Source organism: Plenodomus lingam (assembly GCF_022343315.1).
Source record: "Plenodomus lingam strain CAN1 chromosome Unknown contig_6, whole genome shotgun sequence".
In the NCBI taxonomy this organism is placed as follows: Eukaryota; Fungi; Ascomycota; class Dothideomycetes; order Pleosporales; family Leptosphaeriaceae; genus Plenodomus; species Plenodomus lingam.
The window spans coordinates 1,166,623-1,190,212 of NW_027093966.1; the positions used below are offsets into that span (position 1 = coordinate 1,166,623).

A 23,590-nucleotide genomic window follows, 5' to 3' on the forward strand; every position below is an offset into this window, starting at 1 on the left:
TGTTTCAGTCGCCCTGGAAAGCTGATTGCACTGGACTGTACTGCCCTGAACACTGGCCTGTACTTGGCCTGTACGGTCCTGCACTGCCCTGCTCTCTTGCAACACCCGTATCTTGGGGCGGGATGATGTCGTGCAATGATGCAACAACGTGGGTGGAGCACTGGGGACAAAAGAAAAGCAAGCCCGAAATCCATGACAACGGCCGTAGGCCAACTGGGCTCGACACGGGGTGGATGGCGGTCAGCAGGATGATACATGGAAAGCCCCCAACACAGGTCCTGCACTGCACTGCACTGCACTGCACTGCCAATCTGCACATACTCTACCTACCTACCTACACATACTAGGGTTACCCAAGGCCGGGAGGGCAAAGAGAAAAAGCCCCACGCAAGCAATCGCCGTATCGCTAGCTAGCGCGCGGCGGCGGACTAGACTGTGCTGCTGCCCCTCCAAAAGAAGCTCTTCTCTCAACAGGGCCCTGAGCCAACAAAACTTCTAGGCCACTCAGTGTTGCTGAGAGGAGAACAAATCATCTTTCCCGGCGCACTCTCTCTCTCTCTCTCTCTCTCTCTCTCTCTCCCTCTCTCTCCTTTCCCCTCCCAATACACATACACCACCATCTGTCTCGTTCCACTTCGCTCTGCCTGTCAACAACTCACAGGCAATTCGAGAGTCTTACCCACACAACCCCCCTTCAACGCCAGCAACCGGCCCCGCCATCCGCCCAGAGCAGCTTTTATTACGCCCGCTATCACAGCCTGATTTCATCCCCATATCAACCTCCAGTGATGGCGAACGCGTAAGTTATACCCATCCTCGCGATGATTTCTGTGTCCCAGTCGTACCCCAAGACAGCAGTCTCACCCAAAGCTCCGAGTCGCAGGGTCTTCCCTTGCGGCAGCCACCAACCAACCACTGACAAAACTCTCAACCAGACTCGATCACCTCAACGCTGGCCGGACCCGAATCGAATGGCTCAGCCAGCTCAACACCGAGTACCAACCTTCCAAGGAGTACCGCCGCACCTCGATCATCGGCACCATCGGCCCCAAGACCAACTCTGCTGAGAAGATCAACGCCCTGCGCAAGGTCGGCCTCAATGTCGTGCGCATGAACTTCTCCCACGGCTCGTACGAGTACCATCAGTCGGTCATTGACCATGCCCGCGAGGCCGAGAGGACACAGCCCGGCAGGCCTCTGGCTATTGCCCTCGACACCAAGGGCCCCGAGATTCGCACAGGCAACACGGTGGGCGATGCCGACATTCCCATCAAGGCTGGCACCATCATGAACATCACCACCGACGAACAATACGCCACCGCGAGCGACGACAAGAACATGTTTGTCGACTACAAGAACATCACCAAGGTCATTGAGCCTGGCCGAACAATCTACGTGGACGATGGTGTCCTGTCGTTCGAAGTGCTCGAGATTGTCGACGAGCAGACGCTCAAGTGCAAGTGTGTTAACAACGGCAAGATCTCCTCCAAGAAGGGCGTCAATCTGCCCAAGACCGACATCGATCTGCCCCCACTATCGGAAAAGGACAAGGCCGATCTGAGATTCGGTGTCAAGAACGGTGTCGACATGGTCTTCGCTTCCTTCATCCGCCGCGGGAGCGACATCACTGCCATCCGCGAGGTGCTCGGAGAGGATGGCAAGGATATCCAGATCATCGCCAAGGTCGAGAATCAGCAAGGTGTGAACAACTTCGACGAGATTCTGAGGGAAACCGACGGTGTCATGGTCGCTCGTGGTGACCTCGGTATCGAGATTCCTCCCAGCCAGGTCTTCATCGCACAGAAGATGATGATCACCAAGTGCAACATTGCCGGCAAGCCCGTCATTTGCGCAACCCAGATGCTCGAGTCCATGACATACAACCCGCGCCCTACTCGCGCTGAAGTGTCCGACGTCGGAAACGCCGTCCTCGATGGCGCCGACTGTGTCATGTTGTCTGGGGAGACGGCAAAGGGCGACTATCCCGTAGAGGCCGTTACCATGATGCACGAGACATGTCTTCTTGCTGAAGTCGCTATCCCCTATGTCAATGCCTTTGACGAGCTCAGGAAACTGGCGCCTTTCCCATGTCCGACCTCCGAGACTTGCGCCATGGCTGCTGTCAGCGCCAGTCTGGAGCAGAACGCGGGAGCCATCTTGGTCTTGACAACCAGGTAAGTTTCAGACCGACCGACTGATGGTCGCTTGTGATCGTGACTAACATACGTTAGTGGTACCACTGCCCGCCTTGTGTCCAAGTACCGCCCTGTGTGCCCGATTATCATGGTCACTCGTAACGCAACCGCCTCCCGAGTAAGTGGTTGTGTAAAACAGCTCGATCTTCTCAGGCTAATTCGTGTAGTACTCGCATCTGTACCGCGGCGTATACCCATTCTATTTCCCCGAGAAGAAGCCAGACTTCAAGTCTGAGCCATGGCAGGAGGATGTCGACCGTCGCTTAAAGTGGGGTATCATGAATGCCATCAAGCTCGGTGTTCTCAGCAAGGGCGATCCAGTTGTCTGCGTGCAGGGCTGGAGGGGTGGAATGGGTCACACTAACACCCTCCGCATCGTCCCGGCCCAGGAGGATCTCGGCCTGGACACGGAGGCATAAAGTCAACACGGGGATGACATGCGCATGGACTCATCATCCTTTGATTATTGGGTGGAGACCACGCTGTCGAGCATGACTCGCGAGCGCAAATGACGGTCTGGCGCATAGAACGCTGGCACTAGCGAATACAAACCAACTTCAATATAACTTACCTTTTCTACAATTGCCATATCATTCTGCCACCCGTAGTGATTCCTTCTCACTGTTTCGTGTCGAGAGAGGCAGCACGCGACAAACAAAGGAGCCAGCTGCAGCGAGGGTTTTAGCGCGCGAGGTCTTGGCGTATCACAGGAGCATGAAGGACACCGTAAGTCACCTCGACGGAGCACAACCCTACTACATATATCACACGCCATGGACATATCTGCGCTAGTGAACCACGACACAGAGGCAGCGGTGCTACCGCGCCGTTCGCTCTCGCGGCCCACCTCCCTCTCTGCATCCAGTCCTGTGACCTCTACCGCAAAGAGTCCCACTGTGCATAAGCCAACCCTCAAGCAGATGCCACCGAAGCGCAGACGTCATGACCCGAAACCTATCTGGGCCTACAGAGAGGGCGAGGAGCTCCCTCCAGAGCTTCAACAACTGGAAGAACAGCAGCGCCAACAGCTGAGACCGCCGCCACCACCCCCGGCGCAACCCCATCCACCCCCGTCCCAGGCACCACCACGCGTACAAGCCTCGCCAATAGCCCACCGAAACGGCCCTCCGGCCAGCGCACACGATTTCGCACATGCGCCGCACCCCGCGGCTACCACCGAGCTTGTTGGATTCGAGCGACCGATCTCTGATAGCCCCCAAGTGTACGATGATGTTTCGCGCCAAGTCTGCGATTTCCTCTGGCGCGAGGCCATTGGAAACGACGTTGTGCGCAACGCGATCGCAGACCCACACGTGAAGCTGGAAGTAGAAGCGCGATGGGGTCAGGTGATAGACCGGCACAGTAACCAGCGGCTTCGCGGTGTGTGGGAGTCGGAATGCGTACTGAAGAGCGGGGCCATGGATGTCAAATTCGAAAGCACAATGACTTTGGAACAACACAAGAAGATGAATCTCTACTTGAACGAACAGATTCAGCGATCCAAAGCGCCTGGTGCGACGCGCGTTGCCATCAACTATGAGCACACGCGCGAGATTGATGAATTTTACGAGCTTAATCAGGAGGAATTTAAAACGCTGAACCCGATCGTCCAACGCTTGATCCACGCTCACAGCCAAACCGGGGGCAGGTCGCGGATACGCGTGACAAAGAAGAAGGAGACGGGCGAGGTCAAGGACGCAATCATCAAACACCGGTTGGCGAACCTGGAGATCAGCTCTCCCCGCACAGAGTGGGACTATCGCATTGGCATCAACCTCGAAATCGATTTCGTCCGACCCATCGAGAATCTCAAGCCCGCCCTCGAGGCGGGGAAGACAGTGGAGAGCATGCAGCGCCAAAAGGATCGTATTTCGTACGCATGGCTGGATGCCTATCAAGTCGACCTGACGCAGGTCACACAAGGCATGAGCAAAAACCACGAGCTCGAGCTGGAACTGGATTCCAAGATGCTCCTAAGCCATGCAGACAAGGCGAGGCGCAAGGAGCCAAACCAGTTCGAGAGCTTAATCACTGGCATGATGAACAATCTGCGAGTTTTGTCACGCGAGATGACACCTTCGGCTCCTGTTGCTTAGGGCTGGTGACTGGAGGATGGCCTATATGGAATAGGTGGAGTTTAAAACTTCATCTACTACGATACCGGGTACTTATCACTTAATGACGCTCAGTAAAGGGGAGGCGAAACAGCATAGACCGACCGGAGTTATTCCTTTTGAACAAAGATACCCCATTTGCTCTGGATGTAGACTTGGAGAAGAGGATGTGTAAATTGTGACTCTGATTGTGTTTCATGTACGAGATTTATCACGTTTCTAATGTCTAGGAAAGCGTTGATGAGGCATGGACAGAGTATGACTTGTGCAAAATGATGCGATACCTGGCCAATCACTATGTGCATGGTGGAAAGTCGATATGTGTCCACCATAGCAACTACGTGTGCCCTCACCGGTATAGAGTATCATGAGAAGTAAAGGATCATGAACAAATAGGTGGCGAAGATGACGAGCCTATTCCATGCATGGCGCGGGCACGAAATGCAACAGTGAAGCTTTACCCGCAAGATGGCGGTGGTGAGGCAACAGCGATTATGTCATGCCCCTAGTGGGCCAGGATCGCCGCACCCGAGACTCTCACGAGCGAGCTCTGTTTGGGAACATCTCGTACACGATCCCCCCCAGCCCCAACACCACGGCGCCACGCCATCTCCATCAACCACGCACCTTCCCCTTCCCGTCCCTCCTTCTCGGCGGCCATCGCTACAGTCTCTGGCTTACCACACCTTGAGCTATTCCTTGGACGCAGCACGATCGCAGCCGTCCAACACTCCAGCTCCACACCCTTCCACCACCTTCCCCAACAGCTCTCTTACGCTGCACAGTCGCAGAACTCGCGCTCGACTACGCCCACACCTAACACTGCCCCGGACAAGACCATCACCACCATGGTCGGCCTCACGTCTGCCGCCGGCGTTGTTGGCTTTCTCTCCGAGCCTGACCCGGCCTTGCGCTCATTCGCCCTCCAGCGTCTGAACGAGGAGATTGACCTGCTGTGGCCCGAAGTCGCAGGGTCAGTCAGTCAGATGTAAGTGATACAACACCAATGGGCGCGACGCTTGAGGGTCCACTAGGCTTGAGATCCAGCTGCTGACATGGGGTTGCGTCAAAGTGAGGCTCTGTATGAAGACGAATCGTTCCCACAGCGAGAACTTGCCGCCCTCGTTGCGGCCAAGGTCTATTACCAGCTGCAAGAGTATAATGAGAGTATGGTGTTTGCACTGGGTGCGGGCAAGCTCTTTGACATCCACAAGACCGCTGAGTTTGAGGAGACGATACTAGGTAAGATACAACCAACACTTGAGATAGACTCTCGTCGCTTGCCATTGGTGGGCTTCAGTCTACAAATGAATCCTCTCTATGATTGTGTTGAATCATTTACTAACTCTCCTTCTCCCAGCCAAGTGCCTAGATACCTACATCGCTTTGTCCGTCATGCACAACCCCCCAACACCAGTCAGCAAAGCAAACCAGGTCCCGCCACAGCTCAGCACTTCGTTTCCCGTCAACTCGGCAGGAGCCGCCAGCACATCAGCCAGTCTCGCGTCACCGATAACGCCCTTCTCCCAGTCCGCGCTGCCGTCAAAGTCGCTCTTGTCTCGTGAGGACTCCTCCACATTCGACCCCACTGTCCCTGGCGGCGGTAATGCCGGAGTTCCTGGAGCGCACCCGACTCCCATGGTCCTTCAAAGGAACGTCCAGAAGAGCCTGCAGGGCACCGTACGGCGGATATTCGAGAGCTGCTATGAGAGCGGGAATTACAAGCAGGTAGTCGGAATCGCGATTGAAGCGCGGAATCTAGAAGTTTTGCGTGAGTCCATCGTCCGTGCGAGTCAGGATGAGAAGAAGCAGGGCAAGAAGCCTGTTCAAAATTCGTCTCCTCAGAGCGAGGAGCTGATGGAGTACGTCCTTGACATCTGCATGAATGTCGTGCAGGAGCGGGGGCTGAGGAACGAGGTTTGTCAAGCCTGCACCAACTCCGAGCGCAGCTTGAATATAGGCTAATCAACTTCAGATTCTCCGAATGATTCTCGATCTTCTGAACGATGACGAACTTCCCAACCCCGACTACTTCTCGATTGCCAAATGTGTTGTCTATCTGAATCAACATGCGCTTGCCTCAAAGCTCATCCTGGATCTCATACAACGAGGCGACGACAAGTCGCGCGCAATTGCATACCAGATTTCGTTTGATCTTTATGAGAATGGCACACAAGAGTTTCTTGCAAAAGTCATGGAAGAACTCCCTGCGGATGAGAAGGACAAGTCGAAAACGTCAGCCAACGAGGGTGATGCGCAGAAGGCTCACGCACGGGAGTCAGACTCATTACTTGCAGACGTCGACACAAGCAATGTATCGACCGCAGTATCGCGTACAAAGGATCAGCAACCAACTGAGGCTCAAGCGAAGGCATTCAGCTCGGTGCGCCATATTTTACGAGGCACCAAGAGCATTGAACTCAACCTGGAATTCCTGTACAGGAACAATCACACCGACAAGGCCGTTTTGAACAAGGTTCGTGACAGTCTGGAAGCCAGGAATTCAATCTTCCACTCGAGTGTAACATTTGCCAATGCTTTCATGAACGCTGGTACTACGAACGACACTTTCTTCCGAGAGAACTTGGACTGGCTTGGCAAGGCTGTGAACTGGTCCAAGTTCACTGCGACTGCTGCGCTAGGTGTGATCCACCGAGGAAATATCACACAGGGCCAGAAGTTGCTCGAGCCATATCTACCCAAGGATACCGTCTCCGCAGGCTCTCACTACGAACAAGGTGGATCCCTCTACGCCTTGGGCCTCATCTATGCCAATCACGGAAGCAATGTCTTGGACTACCTCCTCAAGCAGTTCCAAAACGCATCCGAGGAGGTGATCCAGCATGGTGGCGTACTCGGTGTTGGTGTTGCCGGGATGGCTACGGGGTCTGAAGAGATCTTTGATGCGTTTAAGAACGTCCTCTACACTGACTCCGCCATTAATGGTGAGGCTGTTGGCTTGTCGATGGGACTGGTCATGCTTGGAACTGGTAACATCAAGGCTCTCGAGGATATGATTCAGTACGCGCATGATACACAGCATGAGAAGATTGTACGTGGTCTTGCCATGGGTATGGCTCTGATCATGTACGCGCGCCAAGAAGCTGCGGATGAGCTGATCAACGGTCTTCTCGACGACGCTGATCCAACTCTGCGTTACGGAGGTATCATGACAATCGCTCTAGCATACTGCGGTACAGGCAGCAACAAAGCCGTCCGGAGGCTACTGCACGTCGCTGTCAGTGACGTGAACGATGACGTTCGACGGGTCGCGGTCATGAGCTTAGGGTTCATCCTCTTCAGAAAACCAGGCAGCGTGCCTCGCATGGTCGAGCTTCTTGCTGAGTCGTACAACCCACATGTACGGTACGGTGCTACAATGGCTCTGGGAATTGCCTGTGCTGGTACCGGTCTGCCCGAGGCGGTGGACCTCTTGGAGCCCATGATGAAGGATTCTACCGACTTTGTCCGCCAGGGAGCGCTGATTGCTCTTTCAATGATCATGGTCCAGCAGAACGAGGCCATGAACCCAAAGGTAGCCTCCATTCGGAAACAGCTTGCCAAGGTTGTCGGTGATCGTCACGAAGATGCTATGGCCAAGTTTGGCGCGGCTTTGGCGCTCGGCATCATCGATGCTGGTGGCCGAAACTGCACAATTGGGCTTCAAACACCCAGTGGCAATCTCAATATGACTGCCATTATTGGTATGGCTGTCTTTACACAATATTGGTACTGGTTCCCTCTTACCCATTTCCTATCTTTGAGCTTCACACCCACTGCCGTCATTGGTCTAGACCAGGAACTGGATATTCCCTCGTTCAAATTCCACAGCAACACTCGGCCCAGCATGTTCGATTATCCGCCAGACGCAGAGGTCAAGACAGAGGAGGCGCCAGAAAAGATCAAGACAGCCGTTCTTTCCACAACCGCTCAAGATAAGCGTCGACGGATGGTCAAGGAGCGACAGCGCCGACGAGAGAGTATGGATGTCGATCAGACTCCAACGACGCCGAAGCCAAGTGCGGATGATGACAAGATGGATCTTGATGAGGAGACGAAGGAGAAGGAGGATGCGGAGAAAACCGAGAGCACGCAAGCAGAGTCTTTGAAGAAGAAGGCAGAAAAAGAGAAGGTCGGCTATGAACTGGAGAACATGTCCCGTGTCCTATTACCTCAAGTGAAGTACATTAGCTTCCCTGGGGAGCGATATGTTCCAGTCAAGAAGGTCAGTACATTCCCTCGTCAGCCTAAGAACATGCAAGCTAACAGACACCAGTCAACCATTGGCGTTATCCTCCTTGTCGACACTAAACCTTCAGAACCAAAGACACTTCTTGAGCTGAAGGTCAAGAAGGCAGCGCCTGCACCAGCGCCTGGTGCGGCCGGCTCATCAGGCCGAAACGCACGAGAAGGTGGCTCTGCGACGACAGCCGGTGTCATCAGTGACAACATGGTGGATGAAGGCGAGGAAGAGGCATCAGTGCCAGGCGAGTTTGAATACGAGTCCGAAACCAATCCAGACGACGACTAGGCGAACGTGGTTTTGAATCCTTATTCGGATCCAGAATCTAGTTCAGACGTGGAGGACTATTACAACGTGTAATACTAGTCGCTTGTGTTTTGAGGGCAAGTAGGAGGGCGCAAAGTTTTGGCATTAACATATCCATGGGCCTGGGAGGCTTGTAGTGTGCCACCTTTCCCAGCTGCCTCTTGAAATAGACTTGTGCATGCATGTATGATAGGTCAGAGGACGTCTATTCTTTGGACGTGTAATTCCTTGGTGATTTTTGCACTGTTGCGACATCGTGTACGTGACGGTGGGGAGTATCCGTATCATCACTGCCTTATCTATCAATCCATACACATACATGCACTCACTCACTCACTCTACCTCACAACCCACCCTTCCCTCCCAGCCCATATCTTTCCACAACACCCTATCTACCTCTACCCACTCCACACCGGCGGCCCCGGCGGCGTATAACTCGTCGGCACCGGATAATAAATATTCACCAAGATTCCGGGATCGCTCGCCTCATACGCGCCGGGAAAAGCAACCATTTGGTCTGGCGGCGGCAACTGCCCACCACCACTACCGTTCTGCACCGTCAACTGCGCACACGAAATGTAGAATTGGGCGCCGCCGCGGCTGGAGGCGCTGTGTAGGGCTATGTGCTCGATGCGCAGGAGGTAGTCGCCCGAGGGGAGGGAGGCGGGGAGTGAGATTGTGAGTTGGGATTTTCCTGGTTGGGAGGGGTGGGGGTTAGAAGCGTGGTTTCTGTGGTAGTGTAGGGGTTTGGGAGAAGTTGGTGTTGCAAAGGGTATGACGTTTACACCTTGGAGATACGAGAATTCCAAACGGGCAAAGAAACGAAGAGGACATGGGTGAGTGCAACAGAGGCAGAAAATTTTAAAATAAATAAATAAGAAAAACGAGACAAATCTCACAAACATACCACTACTAGCAAACGCCATCCCCCCACCCGGACTAAACGTCGCACCCTGACTGTACACCTTAAACCACACCTTGCCGCTCCCATCAAACGTCGCCGCCGTCTGGCCCTCCGGCGCTTTAGCCATGTAAAACTGCAAGGGCCCCGGGTGCGAAATGGAACTCGCGGCCGTGAAGCCGACGTCATCGCCCGCACTGACGTTGTAGGTTTTCGAGGGTGTGCCGGGGGAGAGCTCGTAGCAGCGGATAGAAGGAGACGAGATGTCTGTTATAGGGCCTGTTCGGGGTGGGGTGGGGAACTGTCAGAAGGGGGGGAAGACAGGTGAGAGGGGAAGGGGAAGAAGCGGAACGGACCGTTGGATTGATAGTTTGCAGTCTTGCGGACATAGGTCCAGAGACCGGTTTTTTTGCCATTGACGATGAGTTCGGGGAAGGTGTAGTGTGCTGTTACTGTGGTGGCTGCGAGGAAGGAGAGGAGGAGGTGGTGGGGTTTCATGGCGAGATGAAGAATGAAGGCGTTAACGATGTTCGTGTATGGTACGGTGCGGTGAGAAAGTGAATTGATTGTCTCTTGTAGGTTTGGTAGCCGTTGGCTTGTGATAGGGAAATTCCATGTGTGCTTTTATATAGGTATGCATGTACTGTCCATGGTTATCAAACATTTCCGCATGGTTGACCGTCATGTGCATGTAGGCGACTTTCTCTGTCGAGACCGTACTATGCACATCCAAAGCTTCATTTAGCTTGCCGAATGCAGACAGCGGGCAATGGGGCAAGCGAGTTCACATCCGGCGGATAAAGCCGTGCCGAGCATGGGGAGATGGCAATACCGAATCTAGTCGTATTAAACTCTGGGAAAACAGATTTCATTTTAGATGAGAAGGGTGGCTAATGAGGGCTGTGATTGGTAGTACAACGCCCCAAAGTCTTTGGTGCTTGAAACGCGTGACCCGAGTAATAGATTGCTTGGAGGTCTCTGGTGACGGTGGGTAGATTGGACTGGGACTTGTTATACATGTGTCAGTGCGAATGAGGGACATCTTGATGGCTGGAAACGGCACATGTCCTAGTGCGTGGCAGATGGCTTTACAAATTGCTTTGAGATTTGAATGCGTTGAAGCATGACGTAGACATGCAGTATTGATGACTGGGAAGGAGAAATGATAATGCCATGGAGCCTGGAAGTTTGTTTCCGTGGTACAGCCTGATGCAACCTTGTAGATCCCCATGTTGATGACATATAATACAGTAAGGGTATTCAGAAATGTGGCTGTGATGGCGGCTCAGTAGGTCGGTCGGTACATGACATCGATCGAATATGCCATCGTCTAGCTCCTATCCGAGGCGACCAAGGCATGATCCTGCTCTTCTTCGTTTTCTCCTACCTCATAGTAGAGTTCATTCTCGTCAATATCGGCGTAGCCAAATACGCTTCGATATAGCCGCTCTCCAAGGCCTTTCTTCTGTGCCATGGCAAGTACCATGACAATGGGAAGATGCCACACACTGGCCCAAAAAAGGCCTCTTGCTGTACCCTTTTGACCTTCTGCCCTCCAGAATTCCCATGCCTTCAGCGCCATCCAGCCGTTGATGGCACTACTAGTAGCTATGAAGCTGTAGTCTGTGACACCGCAATATGACAGGCCAATGCAAACAGGGAACATGAGCACCGCATATCGCAACGCAACCCGTCCGTTCTGTGCAGGGTTGACCCAGGCCAGCATACGGTAGCCAGCTTTCTTGTATTCCTCACGAATGGCCCAGCTCAACGAGTTGAAGTGTGGGAATTGCCAGGCAAATAGAAGTGCAGCACACAGCCAGCCGCCAGCCGAGTCCTCTCCAAATAGAAGCTCCTCCCATGTGCCATCGTGTGCGTATTGACTTGCTGCAGCTGTCCAACCCATCAGCGGGGGGATGCCACCGACGATGGCACCAACCCATGTATTGAGCACCGACATGCGTTTCATGGGCGTATACACTCCTGCATAGAGAAGGATGTTGGCTGCGCCAAGAAAGGCCGTGGTCGGATTCACGCCGTAGTAAAGCGCACCGACACCCACGATTCCACATGCGACTGCGAAGACGGTGGCGCCTCGCATGCTGATGAGCTTTCGTACGAGTGGGCGATTCCGCGTCCTGCTCATCTGCGCATCAAACTTGGGTTCCATAAGCATGTTGAAGGCATTCGCAGACGCAGAGCACAACGCGGTGCCAGAGGTCAAGAAGAGCAGCGTGAGTGTAGAGAGTGATGGTGTCTCTGTGACAGAAGGTGCAAGCAGGCCGGGTACAGGATAGAGCGAGTATGCAGCGGTAGCGGTCAGGACGACGAGAAAGGAGAGGCGGGGCTTCGAGAGCGAGAGGTAGGTAGTGAAGATGCGCTTCACAGAGCGTTGAGGCAGGCTGGAAGATATGGCTGCCAGCTTTGACGATGCATCTAGAGCAATGGGATATGCTGCTTCTGCGTCGTCCCCCCTCGTCCGCTGCTCCTTTGCCTTCTTCCTCCGTCTATGTGGCAGCTCCTCGGCCTGCTGTGTCGAGGGCGCGACATCATTGTGCTTCGTTGTCTGCTGTACCGCCTCAGGTCTGATCGACGCATTTGGGCCGCACAGTCCTTGGCCTGAAGTCCAAAATTTCGCCTTGAGTATCGGATTGGCCCTGAAATAGTCCTTGCTGAATGCGTTCCGGCTCTTCCTTAACGCTACCACCACGTCCTGTCTATGTGACGAAATTCTGGAAAACGGCTGGCGCGACGGCACGTGTAATGGGGAAAGCTTCCGCCAGCATCGCAGACAGACTAGGTTGGCATCCCGAACTGCAATTGGCCGTGGCAGGAGCGGTTGAAAGCTCATGGCGGCATGGGCGTAGGCTTCATGGTTACGTCGTTGATGAGGAGATAACTTTTGGGAAGCCGTCTGCCAAGCCTAGTCGGACCGACCGGTCGCGGCTCACTGACAATGAACTACATCCCTATGGTCAGTAATCATTGAGGACGAAAAGATAGTTTGCACCATCACCATCCATAAAAAAAGTGGCCTTTGACGATGTTTTCGAGTCGCTACATTGATACTACAAGATGCACCTTCACAGTGTCGACTGAGGACTCTCCTCATCTACGTCACTGGTACGCCTTGCGATCAATAGAATTGTTGCAGAACCATCCATGGATCCCGCATATCAGCATTGATTATACTGATTTCTGTCATTCCCTGCCCTGAGTTGACCATGAGAAATTTGAAGCCTGTCAGCCGAAGTGGAGGCGCAGTTCAAGCCCATAACGCTTCCTCGCTGACAGTGCATTGTGTAGCCCCCTTGCTCTCATCTGTATGGGCCATTCCGAACCATACAGCCTGTTTGCAGTGTACGAGCGAAACAGCCTGCCCAGGTTCTGCGGCTTGTGAATCGCAGTAGCGTATTTGCTGCGACCATGTACGCATCTCATGCATGAACCGCCCCCAAACATTGCTTCACCGGTGGCCATGTAGCGAGAAGGCTTCTACAACGGTTTAACATGCTCATGCCCCGCTTACTCCAAGCTGCAAACACTACCACACGCTTCGTTCTTGTCATCATGGCGGAAGTAGTTGGCCTCGTCGCATCTGCTCTCACCATCGCAGGCGTTGCTGCAAGCGCAATCCAGTTGTCACAAGCCTTGTTTTCGGTTGCACATGCGCTCAAGAACGCACCGTATGAGATAGCCGAGATTGCAGAGGAGATACGTTGTCTGTCCAGCAGTCTATTGACACTCGACGAGTTTATTATTGCTCATCAAAGCCTCTTCAAACCTGCCTTGTTCGAGAACACCAAGTCCATTCTTTCACGTTATGTGCAGGTCGACAAGGAGTTGAGGAAACTTACTGATGATCCAAAGAAGCTAGCAAGGTTGGCATGGTATCTCAGGCGTCACAAGGCAAAAAGCCTCCTGAAAAAGGTAGAAGGTATCAAGACAGCTTTGTCTTTGGAACTGAGCATTGTGCGACTAGCACAAGAGGAAATAAGTCGCCCGTAAGCCTGTCGTCTCCATACTCAACGAGTGCTAACACTCCCAGGCGAGTGACCGACTCAGGGGAAAACCAGGCTCTACCAACGCCCAATCGTTTCCGCAGACTTGTGGAAAGCGCTGTTCAGGCGAATCGTCAAGTGATTGAAAGCGCGCAAAATAATGAAACCAAGGGAAAGAGTTGGGAAGAGGAACGTGTTGGCAAAATTTTAGGCAAGAAACTGGACTTGTGGAGTGAAGGTTCTTTCGACATAGCAACTTGGTTATATCACCTTGTTTTCAGTCCCTGTGTTCCTTCCTGTACTTCGCGCTCCAAAGAATCACCATATCAAGCATCAGTCTCCGAAGAGAACGATGATAACACTATCGAACTTCCACGTCCAGACTCTGAATGGGAAACCGAAGATGTTACATCGGACATGGGAAATATGGCAATGATCATTTGGGGAAGACAGACAGAGCCTAGCCTGGTGGTTGACAGATTGCTGTTCGATTGGACAGTCTTGACAGCGGAACAAATACTGCTGAGCTCCACACCACATGATGGAGACGGCTGGCTGGAATCGTTCGACAAAGTGATAGTCGAGGCGAAGGAACTGGAGGACGAAGAAGATGGAGAGGCTGGAGAAGTTATGACGCCTAAGGCCAGTCATTGGATGTCTGAGATTAGATACAAAGCCCTGAACAACTCGAAGAAGAATTCCGATGATGGACATTCTAGTCCTAGTGTACGCCATACAGATACGCTTTCCTCGATGGGCGAAAGATCCCAGCCAAGTTCCCTGACAATCAAGTTCAATCGACCTCTGGAGCGCTCAGATACCAACGACTCACTTGACCATAGGAGTAGCATTGTAAGCGACAACAACAGCCGGTCCACACATAGCCAGGATGATTTAATTGTCGACGAAGTCGAATCTCGCCCGTCGGCGCCGATACGCCAGGTGCATTTTAAGGATAAAGATCATCCTGTGAGGGATCCTCCGTTCGCAAATAAGTCAAAGCGTGCCAAGCGAGTTGGCCAGAGAAGGGAAATCTGGACGAAATCTCAGAGCGATAATACTAGCTCCCATGCAGCCTGGGACAACGATTTCTTCGCTTATGGCAGTCAATTTGCCTCCGCTGATATCGGCCACAATACGTTCGTACCGAATTATGATCATTTCAGTCATCTTCCTCCCAGTTCATATAGCTCATTTTCACCTCCGTCTCAGGGAGATGGAGGATTGGCCCCGATGCCACATCAAAGCTCTCCTCCCTTCACGTACTTACCAGCTGCAACGCCAGGCAGTTCTTGGGTGCCCATGCCACCTAGTTCGAGTTCAGCCGATGTATCATCGAACATCCACTCACAGCCGCAGATCGATAAGTCCACCGCTAAGAGAGAAGAAGCCATAATATCTGCAATTGAGAAGCTCCTTGCAAAGCCAATGGGTGAAAGTCGACCCGATGCGGAGAATTCTCGTTTATTGGACCTGGAAAAACTGATTAGGCAACAGGCCTCTCAGACAGCGATTGAAGAGGCACAAACGAAGGCAGCCATGGAAGTAGAGTTTAAGCACCTGCAGACCGCCCGTGAGAATGATTACGAAAAGATCACAAAACTAGAAGAACTAATCAAAGTACAACGTGACGAGCAGCGACTTCTCGAGATGACCTGGAAAGCCGAACGGTCAGCCTTGAATGAACGGTCACTTTTAAACGAAATCGCAGCCAAACAGTTCGAAGCAGCTAAAGAGGTAGCAGAGAAAGAGGTAGCGGCAGCTTATGCTATCAAGAAATCTGCAAAGAAAACGTTGGAGTTTGCTAAAGCTCAGGCTGAAAAAAGAGTCGAGGAGCAACGACAGGTTCAAGTTAAAAAGCATCAGAAGAGAATCGAAGAAGACCAGAGACGGCTTTTGAATCGGATGGAAGACCTCGTGCAAGCACGCAATGGCACTGCTGAATGCCACCAAGGATTCAAAGGACCTTATCCGGTGCGTCGCACTTGCATTAGGGATGGCGATCGCAGCGTCGAAGTCGCTGAGTTCACCACTGAGAATCTAGAGCCACTCGCTAACAGCTCGTTCGCTCCATTCTCTTTTGGTCAAGATGAAGCATTCATTCAGCATTTTGTTGGCAACTCAAGGGAAAGTCCATCTCATGAAAGGCGTTTCGTGAGTTCGGGGACTCCCTTATATTCTATAGACCCATCTCCAAATCGCTCGAGTGCTATGGGTCCGTCGAATATTGGGCAGAGCGTGATCGTCCTCCCGTCAAGAATTGATCGTACTTCAACGAAGACATTGCAGTTGCAAGCTACTCTCGCTGAAACTGGAATCCAAACTGTCTTTGAGGAGTTGGCAGACACCAGTCGTAGCGACGTGGTACCATATCAAAGGGGATATAATATGGCTACCCGCAGTACAATATTCTGGGAGGCCCCGATGTTAGGCTTAAGAAGCGAGCTCCTGTCAACAATGAACCAGGCGGGATGGAAACCGTTCTACGTTCGCGCTTCCGGTATAACCCCACTGGCATCCACCCTGCTTTAACTCCACTGACTCGTTACAGAGACGGGCCAGACATTCTTTTATGGGGAGCAGCCGATCCACACATATATTTTTGAACCCCATCACAAGCCGCAGCTGAAAGTTCCCACAAATGCTTCATCAACCCACTCCGTTGTCATTAATACAGCTTTCATCGAGCATACTGCTCTGATGGAGCTAGGCCATCGATCCAAATCTGATGACAGTGGCGTCTATATTCTTGACGGTCGTTTGACACACGTGAGTACATAGAGTTCGAATAACTCAGAGCGAAGCTCAAAGTGAACAGGGCGACATCGAAGATCTAATTGAGCGATCTTTCTCTATACGAGAAACTCGTTATCGAAAGGAGTACAGAAGGATGGCCTGGCAACAAGAAGTTGAAGACGATAGTGATACCGCTACCGAGGGTGGCTTCACTGGGTCACTACATTCGCCAAGTTCAGATTACAGCGGGGACAGGAAGGCGGTCTATTCTGAGCCCCAATTCCAGCCCCAAACCTCAACTCAAACTTCACTCCCAGGTTCTCGGGCAGGCGAGGTCAGACCATTCCATCCGTCTACACTTGAAGATGATGATGTTCCATCCTTACGATCAGGAAGAAGCCCGTCGTTAACCTCACCCTCCATCGGCTCATGGTCTTCCAAATCCAGTGGTAACCCATACCGCCAGTATATGTCAGCGACCAAAGTGAATAATTTAAATGTGCGCAACCCGATTGATGAATTCCAAAAATCCTGGGATGATCGTATGTTGCACTAACTCGATCCACGACCTCATAACCAGAATGTTTCTCATTTGCAGAATTGCGACCTATCGATTATAGTTCACAGAAGAGGTCAAGATGCGAACATGCTGGGCCAATTACAAGTCACCCTAAATGATTTGAACATCGTTGTTTAAATTCTCGTCTGTTCGACATGGACTATATTGTGGAGATATACGTAACCTGACGTTATTAATCATATGCAGTACTACAAACCGCCAGTTCGTCCTTTTGTTTCATGTAAAGCATTTGCAATGCTCTCAATTTCAGAATATATATCTTAAGGTTGAGGCTATTCTCTGTGACTGGCCCGCGAGAGTCTTGAGCGCAGTTGGCAGGTACGTCAGCAATCACTATTGCATTCTTTACACATGAGATGCGACAGCTCTGCGAACGCTACGTACACTCTCAGGGACCAATATAGTTAAAGCAAAAAGGAAAGCACGAGTTTCTTATGTCCGCTGGAGCAGATATTCATCTAAGAAGAAATTACAGCCATTACTACGCGCAAGAGGGTGAATGTAATGATCCTATGGCGGACCATGAAATAGTTCAGTGAAATGATTGCGTTCACGGAAGGGACGCATGATGTCACGGGACAATCATGCCCTCGCATATGTTTACATTACTAAATAAAAGTCTATCTGGTAATTTCAGAACAAGATGGTTCCTCCGCTGTACCACACGAAGAAATCGTGACTCTTCTACACCGACTCCCACTATCGGCATCAAAAAAGAGAGTGGCGGAAAGAAAAGCGGCTCAGTCTAAATGCGAAACCCATGGCACAAAAACTACTGGTGCACATTAGCTTGAGAACCAAATATTTGCCAGTCTCACGACCCAAACACAATCTTACTCCTCCTCCACCCACTCAAAGGTACAAGCTTCTCAGTCTTCATGCTCTTCACTTTATGATACCTCCTCCAAATATTCTTCTCTGTTGCCTTCCCTTCAGTTTCATCGCCCCAGAAGTCACTCTCCCTCCTCCATGCCCTCAAGAGCGATCGCTCCCGCATCTCCCAGTCCTCATCAACCCACTTCTCCTTGCGATGCACAACATCTGTTGGCCAGATATCCGTGGTCTCATGGTGATGAAGATGAAGATGTTGAGGGTGGTAGTCTTGCGAAGGTTTTGGCCGCGTAAACTCAGCTTGGATCTTAAGTTGGAAGTCCCGCCCATCAGATTCGTAGACATCGTCCTTGTCTTTGGAGTAGTGGCGGTGGGTGGGAGTAGTAGTAGTGTACTTGTATACAGTGCGCCGCTCATAGCTTCTACGACGGGCGTCTTCGTCGTCGGATTGTGCGTCGCGGCGGTCGATGTCGGACCAGATGTTGAAGCGCTCGAGCTGGGAGGGTTGGTTACGGAGGGCAAGGGTGTGGGAGGTACGCTGGAGTTTCTGGGAAGACGAGTAGGGGTAGTCGTCATGGCCGTCATCTGAATCATCCGATAGTGTGATTCTGCGTGAGTATTTGGAGTCTTTGTGGTGGACAGGCTGCAAGTGATGTGTATCGTAGTCAGGAGTGTGCTCACGAGTGTGAGTGTGAGTCAGGTGGAAGTGAGACATGGTGGATGGCCTTGAAAGGCAGTGATCAGTGTCTTTGGATAGAACGTATTTGGCTGGTGACGAGAGAGATTGGGAAGATATGATATAGAGAGCTGTAAAACGGAATGATGTTTGTAACAGTCTGACGATGTTATTTATACTTTGTGTATGGAAGGGAGGAAAAGGCAAACACCGGACTCATCATCCTGAAGACTCTGTATATGCAAGAGTCACAGATGTTTCACCTGCCTACCATACACCAGGATCACGGACTTTTCTGACCGTTCTTTTCCCAGCATGGCCCAGAGAACCCATGGTCAAGCCATGATGGCACCGCCACGGAACTGTGGCTCAGCTACCATAACGCACATTCTGATTGGCTGCAGCGGCTCCCGCGTGCGTGAACTATCCTCCACAGACGAACACATGCTGGACGCCTGGCTGCTGGAACTGAGGCTTAAACATAATTTCCTTTCCATCGTGACGTATACGCTTCCTCCAACCCGCGGTGTGCGTTTTTCGTCAAAGCGTTATGCAAACTGAAGTCCCCTGCCGCCACTACAAGGCAGTCAAGCTTCACGGGTACAAGTGAGGAGTGGGGGCCAGATTTCTGACCCAGCAAGTATTTGGGAAATTATTTGTTGGCGAAAAGGATCCCTGGAGTTTTTTACGCCCTTGAGACCAAGTGCATGGGTACCCAGGGCGTCGGTGAGAGCAGAGCCGCATTGTCCGTCAGCAGGACCCTCTGTATTGCTTTGTCACAAGTGTTTTCCATGGCCCTGTCTGCTTACGGTTATGCGATGTGTTGGAGTCCTTCAACCGGTCAGTTGGACAGATGAGTTGTTAATCAGGTCAGGACATCGTTACGCAAACTTATGATTCACCCAGTTTGTGCAAACACGTGCCCTGATGACACGAGGATTCGCGAATCTGTGTGTATTCGGGGGTTATTTGTATATCATATTGGGCGTCCGTCTCGTGGAGGCTGTGATTTACTTCAGCGCAAACGCGCATATTCGAGCTTGCTGAAAGCGTTGACTATTATTAGGCTCAGGTCGTATAAGCTGGACCTCTGGTGGTGATTGCTATCTGAAACGTCACCCTTAACGCGAAGTTGGATGCCTAGTTACAAGGAATCGGTGGCGGCAGATCTTAGCCTCCTTGCGTACACATCTACTGTCATCGCGGTGAAGTCTCTGTTGTAGACAGCTGGCTAGGTTCGAAATATTTATCACCAGAGTAAAGCGCTTCACTACACGATCTCTCATCTTCATCACTGACATATGGTATGGCACTGGCCAGCTCTTCAAGGTACATCGATGGGAATCCAGGCCAACCATATTTGCCCCGTCGAGGTTGGCCTGTTTCCCACTTAGCTCTCACCACATCTATGGATGCTGTTGCTCAAAAGGCTTTTCTAGGCGTTGAAAATACGACTAAGCGGGCATAGGCAGGCGGAGTACGCCAGGACAAGTAAATCTTTCTCATATGTCAATGTATGCTATTTTCAGAAACTTTTGAAGTCCCAGGGCTCTTTTGTGGTGCTTACATTGGATGTGAACGTTGCAATGCCAATCATGGACATAGTCCTTGTTGCGATGATCAGATTCGGGTGTCATAAAACCATCCAGTTCTGTCTCGCAAACTCTTAGAAATTGTCATGGTGTTTTGCTTAGATGCTGCGTGACTCAGAATTTGTTTGCCTTGTAGGTGACTTGACCCTACGCATACTGACTGATGAAGTGGTTGGTACTACGTAGTAAAGCAAGATGTGAGTGACACCTCAATGTTCGTGCCCGTACCATGCATCCGCACTGACGACGGCATTGCATATGGTAACCAATAATGACGCTTTGACAAGAAATGACCGGTGAGCGAAAATGCCGGCTTAAAGTCTGGCAACTACCGGTATATGGGGTTGAAGGATCTTAGTGAATGGATGAGCAGGTGACGTGGTGGTCCATGGAGCAAGATGGCGAGATACCCACTAGTGTATGGTACTTTATTTCTAATCATTCGTAGCTCCTGCTCACCTTAAGTAAATAATTAAAAAGTGAATTTGATGCTGCATGATACATCTATCTCACCTGTTTGCTTCGTAAAATGCCCGTACCCATGAATCGCGCATGACACGCGTGATCACATGCTCTACGCTAACCTTGGGTACCGTAACCGCTTGCCTACATCTGCGGCCCGGACCGACTCTCCAATCATACCAATCAATTCTCAGTTAGTTCCCCTCCTCTACTCTTACACCGCCAATGCAATAATTCTCTATAATCCCCTCCTCTCTTCTCTCACCGCCAATATACCAAACTCCTATAACTCACCATCCTCTACTCTCCTTTTGCCAAACCGGCACACCCCAATCCTACCATAACCCCACCCACCGACGACTCAAACACATCCCAAAGAAACGTCACCAAGAACTCCATTCACAAACGTCACCATTAACAATGCCGTCCAACGACCCCAAGTCCATCACAAGCACCAATGCAGCAGCCAAGGACGCTGGCTTCCCTAGCTTTTACCATTTCCTGCTCTCGTACGGTCTGCACGTGCACAATTCAGAAGATATTGAGGAGGGCAAGGCGATTTTGAGGGGAATGGGGTATGGTGTGTAGTGTAAGGATATTTCGAAATCATGTGTGAAGCGCGTGAAACGAATGCGAGAGGTGGAAAGTGGGATATATCATGCCATCTTCTTTTGGCTACCTATTCCTACATTTTGTTTTGTTGTACATAGTATACTGTCTCATCACATACCCCAGTCGAGGCTCGCTGCTAGGACATGATCAAGCGCTGCAAAACCTCGCAGCGAATACGATGTTGACATACCCTTCACTATTCCTTCACGCTCAAATGATAAGTATCCCATTGCTCCCTGGTGACGCAATTCGGGCTCTTAACCAACAAATCCTCCCCCTTGCCACTTTTCGGAAAAACAATCACATCTCTCACGCTCTCCGTGCCCGTCATTACCGCCATTAGTCGATCCCAACCCAGCGCAATTCCCGCATGGGGCGGACAACCACTACGCAGTACGTCAAGAAGATGTCTAAAGTCTTCGATGCGCTCATATTTCATTTTGAGAATGTCACGGAAGATGAATTCTTGCACTGCAGCATTGTGGATACGGCGACTTCCGCCACCGAGTTCAACGCCGTTGAGCACAATGTCGTAATGTGCTGCTTTAGCCTTCTCAGGCGCTGTGAGAAGTAATTCAACGTCGGCGGGTGTCTTGGGTGCTGTGAAAGGGTGGTGTGTGGAGGAGAAGCCTGCAGTGCCGCCCTGACCTGGATCGCTGTCGTTGGAGGGCGTAAAGAGGGGAAAGTCTGTTATCCAGAGAAATCGGAAATCGTCTGCTGCTGGTGCTTCAATCAGGTCTTGTGATATGGCGGCTTTGTAGAGTGCGAGGCGTAGATTGCCTAGGGCTGTGGAGCCGCCTGACAGTGGGGCGTTGGGACGGGCCTGGAGAACGAGAAGTTCACCATTCTCGACGGCGAGGGCTTCGGGGCCCTCCATTACGTATTGATAGCCCAGGGGGCCGAGACCCTGCATAGGCTGGGACAAGTCGCCGATGAAGATTCCAGGTTGGCCATTCGGATTCTCGAGGAAGTTCTTTCCGTCTGGGCTGTCGAGAAAGCTGGAAACGAATTTTCGGGTGGTCTTGGGGTCGGAGGAGACGGGGATCTTGACTGCTTCCACGATTGGATCTTGCAGAGGTGTAATTTTGCCAATGAGATCTGCGGTCAGGTGCTGAGTAATGTTGTGTATCTATGTCTTGTTAGTTTCAGATAGTTATATTGATTTGAGCAACTTGCCTTTGCTTCGTATCGTAAGTCGGGTTTATCAGATCCATACGATGACATTGCTTCCTCATATGTCATGCGCTGGAACTTGGTAGGAATGGATCCAAGATCCATCTTGTCCCAAAGATCGGCTAAGAGCAGCTCGATAGTGTTCATAACGTCTTCTTCGCCAGCAAAGGCCATCTCCATATCAAGCTGCGTATACGTCAGCCATGCATACCTCCACCATTCATATGGAGTCAATTACCTGAGTGAATTCCGGCTGCCTGTCCGCCCTCAAATCTTCATCTCTAAAGCACCTTGCAAATTGAAAGTATTTCGTAATTCCTGACGCCATCAAAATCTGCTTGTACTGCTGCGGGCTTTGCGGCAACGCATACGCCAGACCCTTTTGTCTTGTTGGTACCAAGAACTCTCGGGCCCCTTCAGGCGTCGACTTGAACAGTATGGGCGTTTCCACCTCGACGAGATTGTTTTCGGCCAGAACCTTTCTTGCCGCCCTTCCAGCCCGGTCCCTGAGAAAGATGTTATTGCGCAGCCTGGAATCTGCGCGCAGTTGCAGGTGTCGCTGATCAGGCCCGAAGACGGTTTCCTCTGTGATGATCAAATCTTTGGATACTTCATTTATAGGTTCGACATGTGTCACTGCAATCTCGCGCGTGCCCACTAGTTTCATGCCTTGGTGCGTTGCTTGCTTGGGTGGTTGGCGTTCTTTGAGTATGCCGGTGACAACGACTGGAGTCCAGTTTTTCAAAGATCGTAGGCGCGCGTGTGCCTCCGCCTCTGTAGTACTGGTGCTGGAAACCAATTGTACGCACCATGATAGATTCTCGTTGCGAAGCATAGTGAAAGATAGCTTCTGGCTCACATCACGCCGTGAGCCAAGATATCCTACTAATGTGAACTCTGATCCCAGAGGAATCTTCTCCAAGATTTCAGGAGTCCAAACTCCCCCCTCGTGTGGCCATGATGGCCGTACTAGGTTGTGATTAGTATGGAGATTGGGCAAAGGTAGAAAATCGTAGCATACGAGAGGTTTTGAAATCATCGAGAGTTTTTCTCAATTGCTCATCTGGTTCAATGCCATCACTTCTCACTATTGATTGCGAAAAGCATCGTCCTACACCCTTCTTCCATCCTTCAACTCGAACTTGGACGATCCCAAGCTGGCGTGTCC

At 51.5% G+C, this 23,590-nt stretch overlaps 9 protein-coding genes across 9 annotated transcripts; 5 read left to right on the forward strand and 4 right to left on the reverse strand.

The window, feature by feature from the left end:
- Nucleotides 1-788: 788 nt before the first annotated feature.
- On the forward strand, nt 789-2,614 carry IAQ61_009625 (uncharacterized protein; the record flags this gene model as incomplete). The annotated part of the gene is made up of 4 exons (XM_066098466.1): nt 789-799; nt 936-2,174; nt 2,232-2,313; nt 2,363-2,614. The coding sequence occupies 4 exons, from the start codon at nt 789-791 to the stop codon at nt 2,612-2,614; spliced, it is 1,584 nt and encodes a 527-aa protein (XP_065951625.1).
- A 354-nt stretch (nt 2,615-2,968) lies between these two features.
- Nucleotides 2,969-4,291, forward strand: IAQ61_009626 (uncharacterized protein; the record flags this gene model as incomplete). The annotated part of the gene is made up of 1 exon (XM_003837930.2): nt 2,969-4,291. One exon carries the CDS (start codon nt 2,969-2,971, stop codon nt 4,289-4,291), a length of 1,323 nt encoding a protein of 440 aa, XP_003837978.1.
- An 866-nt stretch (nt 4,292-5,157) lies between these two features.
- Nucleotides 5,158-8,840, forward strand: IAQ61_009627 (uncharacterized protein; the record flags this gene model as incomplete). The annotated part of the gene is made up of 5 exons (XM_003837929.2): nt 5,158-5,297; nt 5,382-5,551; nt 5,670-6,226; nt 6,285-8,534; nt 8,586-8,840. The coding sequence occupies 5 exons, from the start codon at nt 5,158-5,160 to the stop codon at nt 8,838-8,840; spliced, it is 3,372 nt and encodes a 1,123-aa protein (XP_003837977.2).
- A 416-nt stretch (nt 8,841-9,256) lies between these two features.
- IAQ61_009628 (uncharacterized protein) lies at nt 9,257-10,257 on the reverse strand (the record flags this gene model as incomplete). Its single annotated transcript, XM_066098467.1, has 2 exons — nt 9,257-10,038; nt 10,116-10,257. 2 exons carry the CDS (start codon nt 10,255-10,257, stop codon nt 9,257-9,259), a joined length of 924 nt encoding a protein of 307 aa, XP_065951626.1.
- Nucleotides 10,258-11,089: 832 nt separating this feature from the next.
- Nucleotides 11,090-12,610, reverse strand: PFT1 (Protoheme IX farnesyltransferase, mitochondrial; the record flags this gene model as incomplete). The annotated part of the gene is made up of 1 exon (XM_003837927.1): nt 11,090-12,610. One exon carries the CDS (start codon nt 12,608-12,610, stop codon nt 11,090-11,092), a length of 1,521 nt encoding a protein of 506 aa, XP_003837975.1.
- Nucleotides 12,611-13,269: 659 nt separating this feature from the next.
- Nucleotides 13,270-17,052, forward strand: IAQ61_009630 (uncharacterized protein; the record flags this gene model as incomplete). The annotated part of the gene is made up of 5 exons (XM_066098468.1): nt 13,270-13,763; nt 13,808-15,914; nt 16,163-16,247; nt 16,312-16,529; nt 16,579-17,052. The coding sequence occupies 5 exons, from the start codon at nt 13,270-13,272 to the stop codon at nt 17,050-17,052; spliced, it is 3,378 nt and encodes a 1,125-aa protein (XP_065951627.1).
- An 838-nt stretch (nt 17,053-17,890) lies between these two features.
- On the reverse strand, nt 17,891-18,622 carry IAQ61_009631 (uncharacterized protein; the record flags this gene model as incomplete). The annotated part of the gene is made up of 1 exon (XM_003837925.1): nt 17,891-18,622. The coding sequence occupies one exon, from the start codon at nt 18,620-18,622 to the stop codon at nt 17,891-17,893; it is 732 nt and encodes a 243-aa protein (XP_003837973.1).
- Nucleotides 18,623-18,864: 242 nt separating this feature from the next.
- Nucleotides 18,865-19,630, forward strand: IAQ61_009632 (uncharacterized protein; the record flags this gene model as incomplete). The annotated part of the gene is made up of 2 exons (XM_003837924.2): nt 18,865-19,111; nt 19,490-19,630. The coding sequence occupies exons 1-2, from the start codon at nt 18,899-18,901 to the stop codon at nt 19,628-19,630; spliced, it is 354 nt and encodes a 117-aa protein (XP_003837972.1). The 5' UTR covers nt 18,865-18,898.
- Nucleotides 19,631-21,445: 1,815 nt separating this feature from the next.
- IAQ61_009633 (uncharacterized protein) lies at nt 21,446-23,550 on the reverse strand (the record flags this gene model as incomplete). Its single annotated transcript, XM_066098469.1, has 5 exons — nt 21,446-22,378; nt 22,426-22,608; nt 22,661-23,391; nt 23,444-23,485; nt 23,538-23,550. 5 exons carry the CDS (start codon nt 23,548-23,550, stop codon nt 21,446-21,448), a joined length of 1,902 nt encoding a protein of 633 aa, XP_065951628.1.
- Nucleotides 23,551-23,590: the final 40 nt, after the last annotated feature.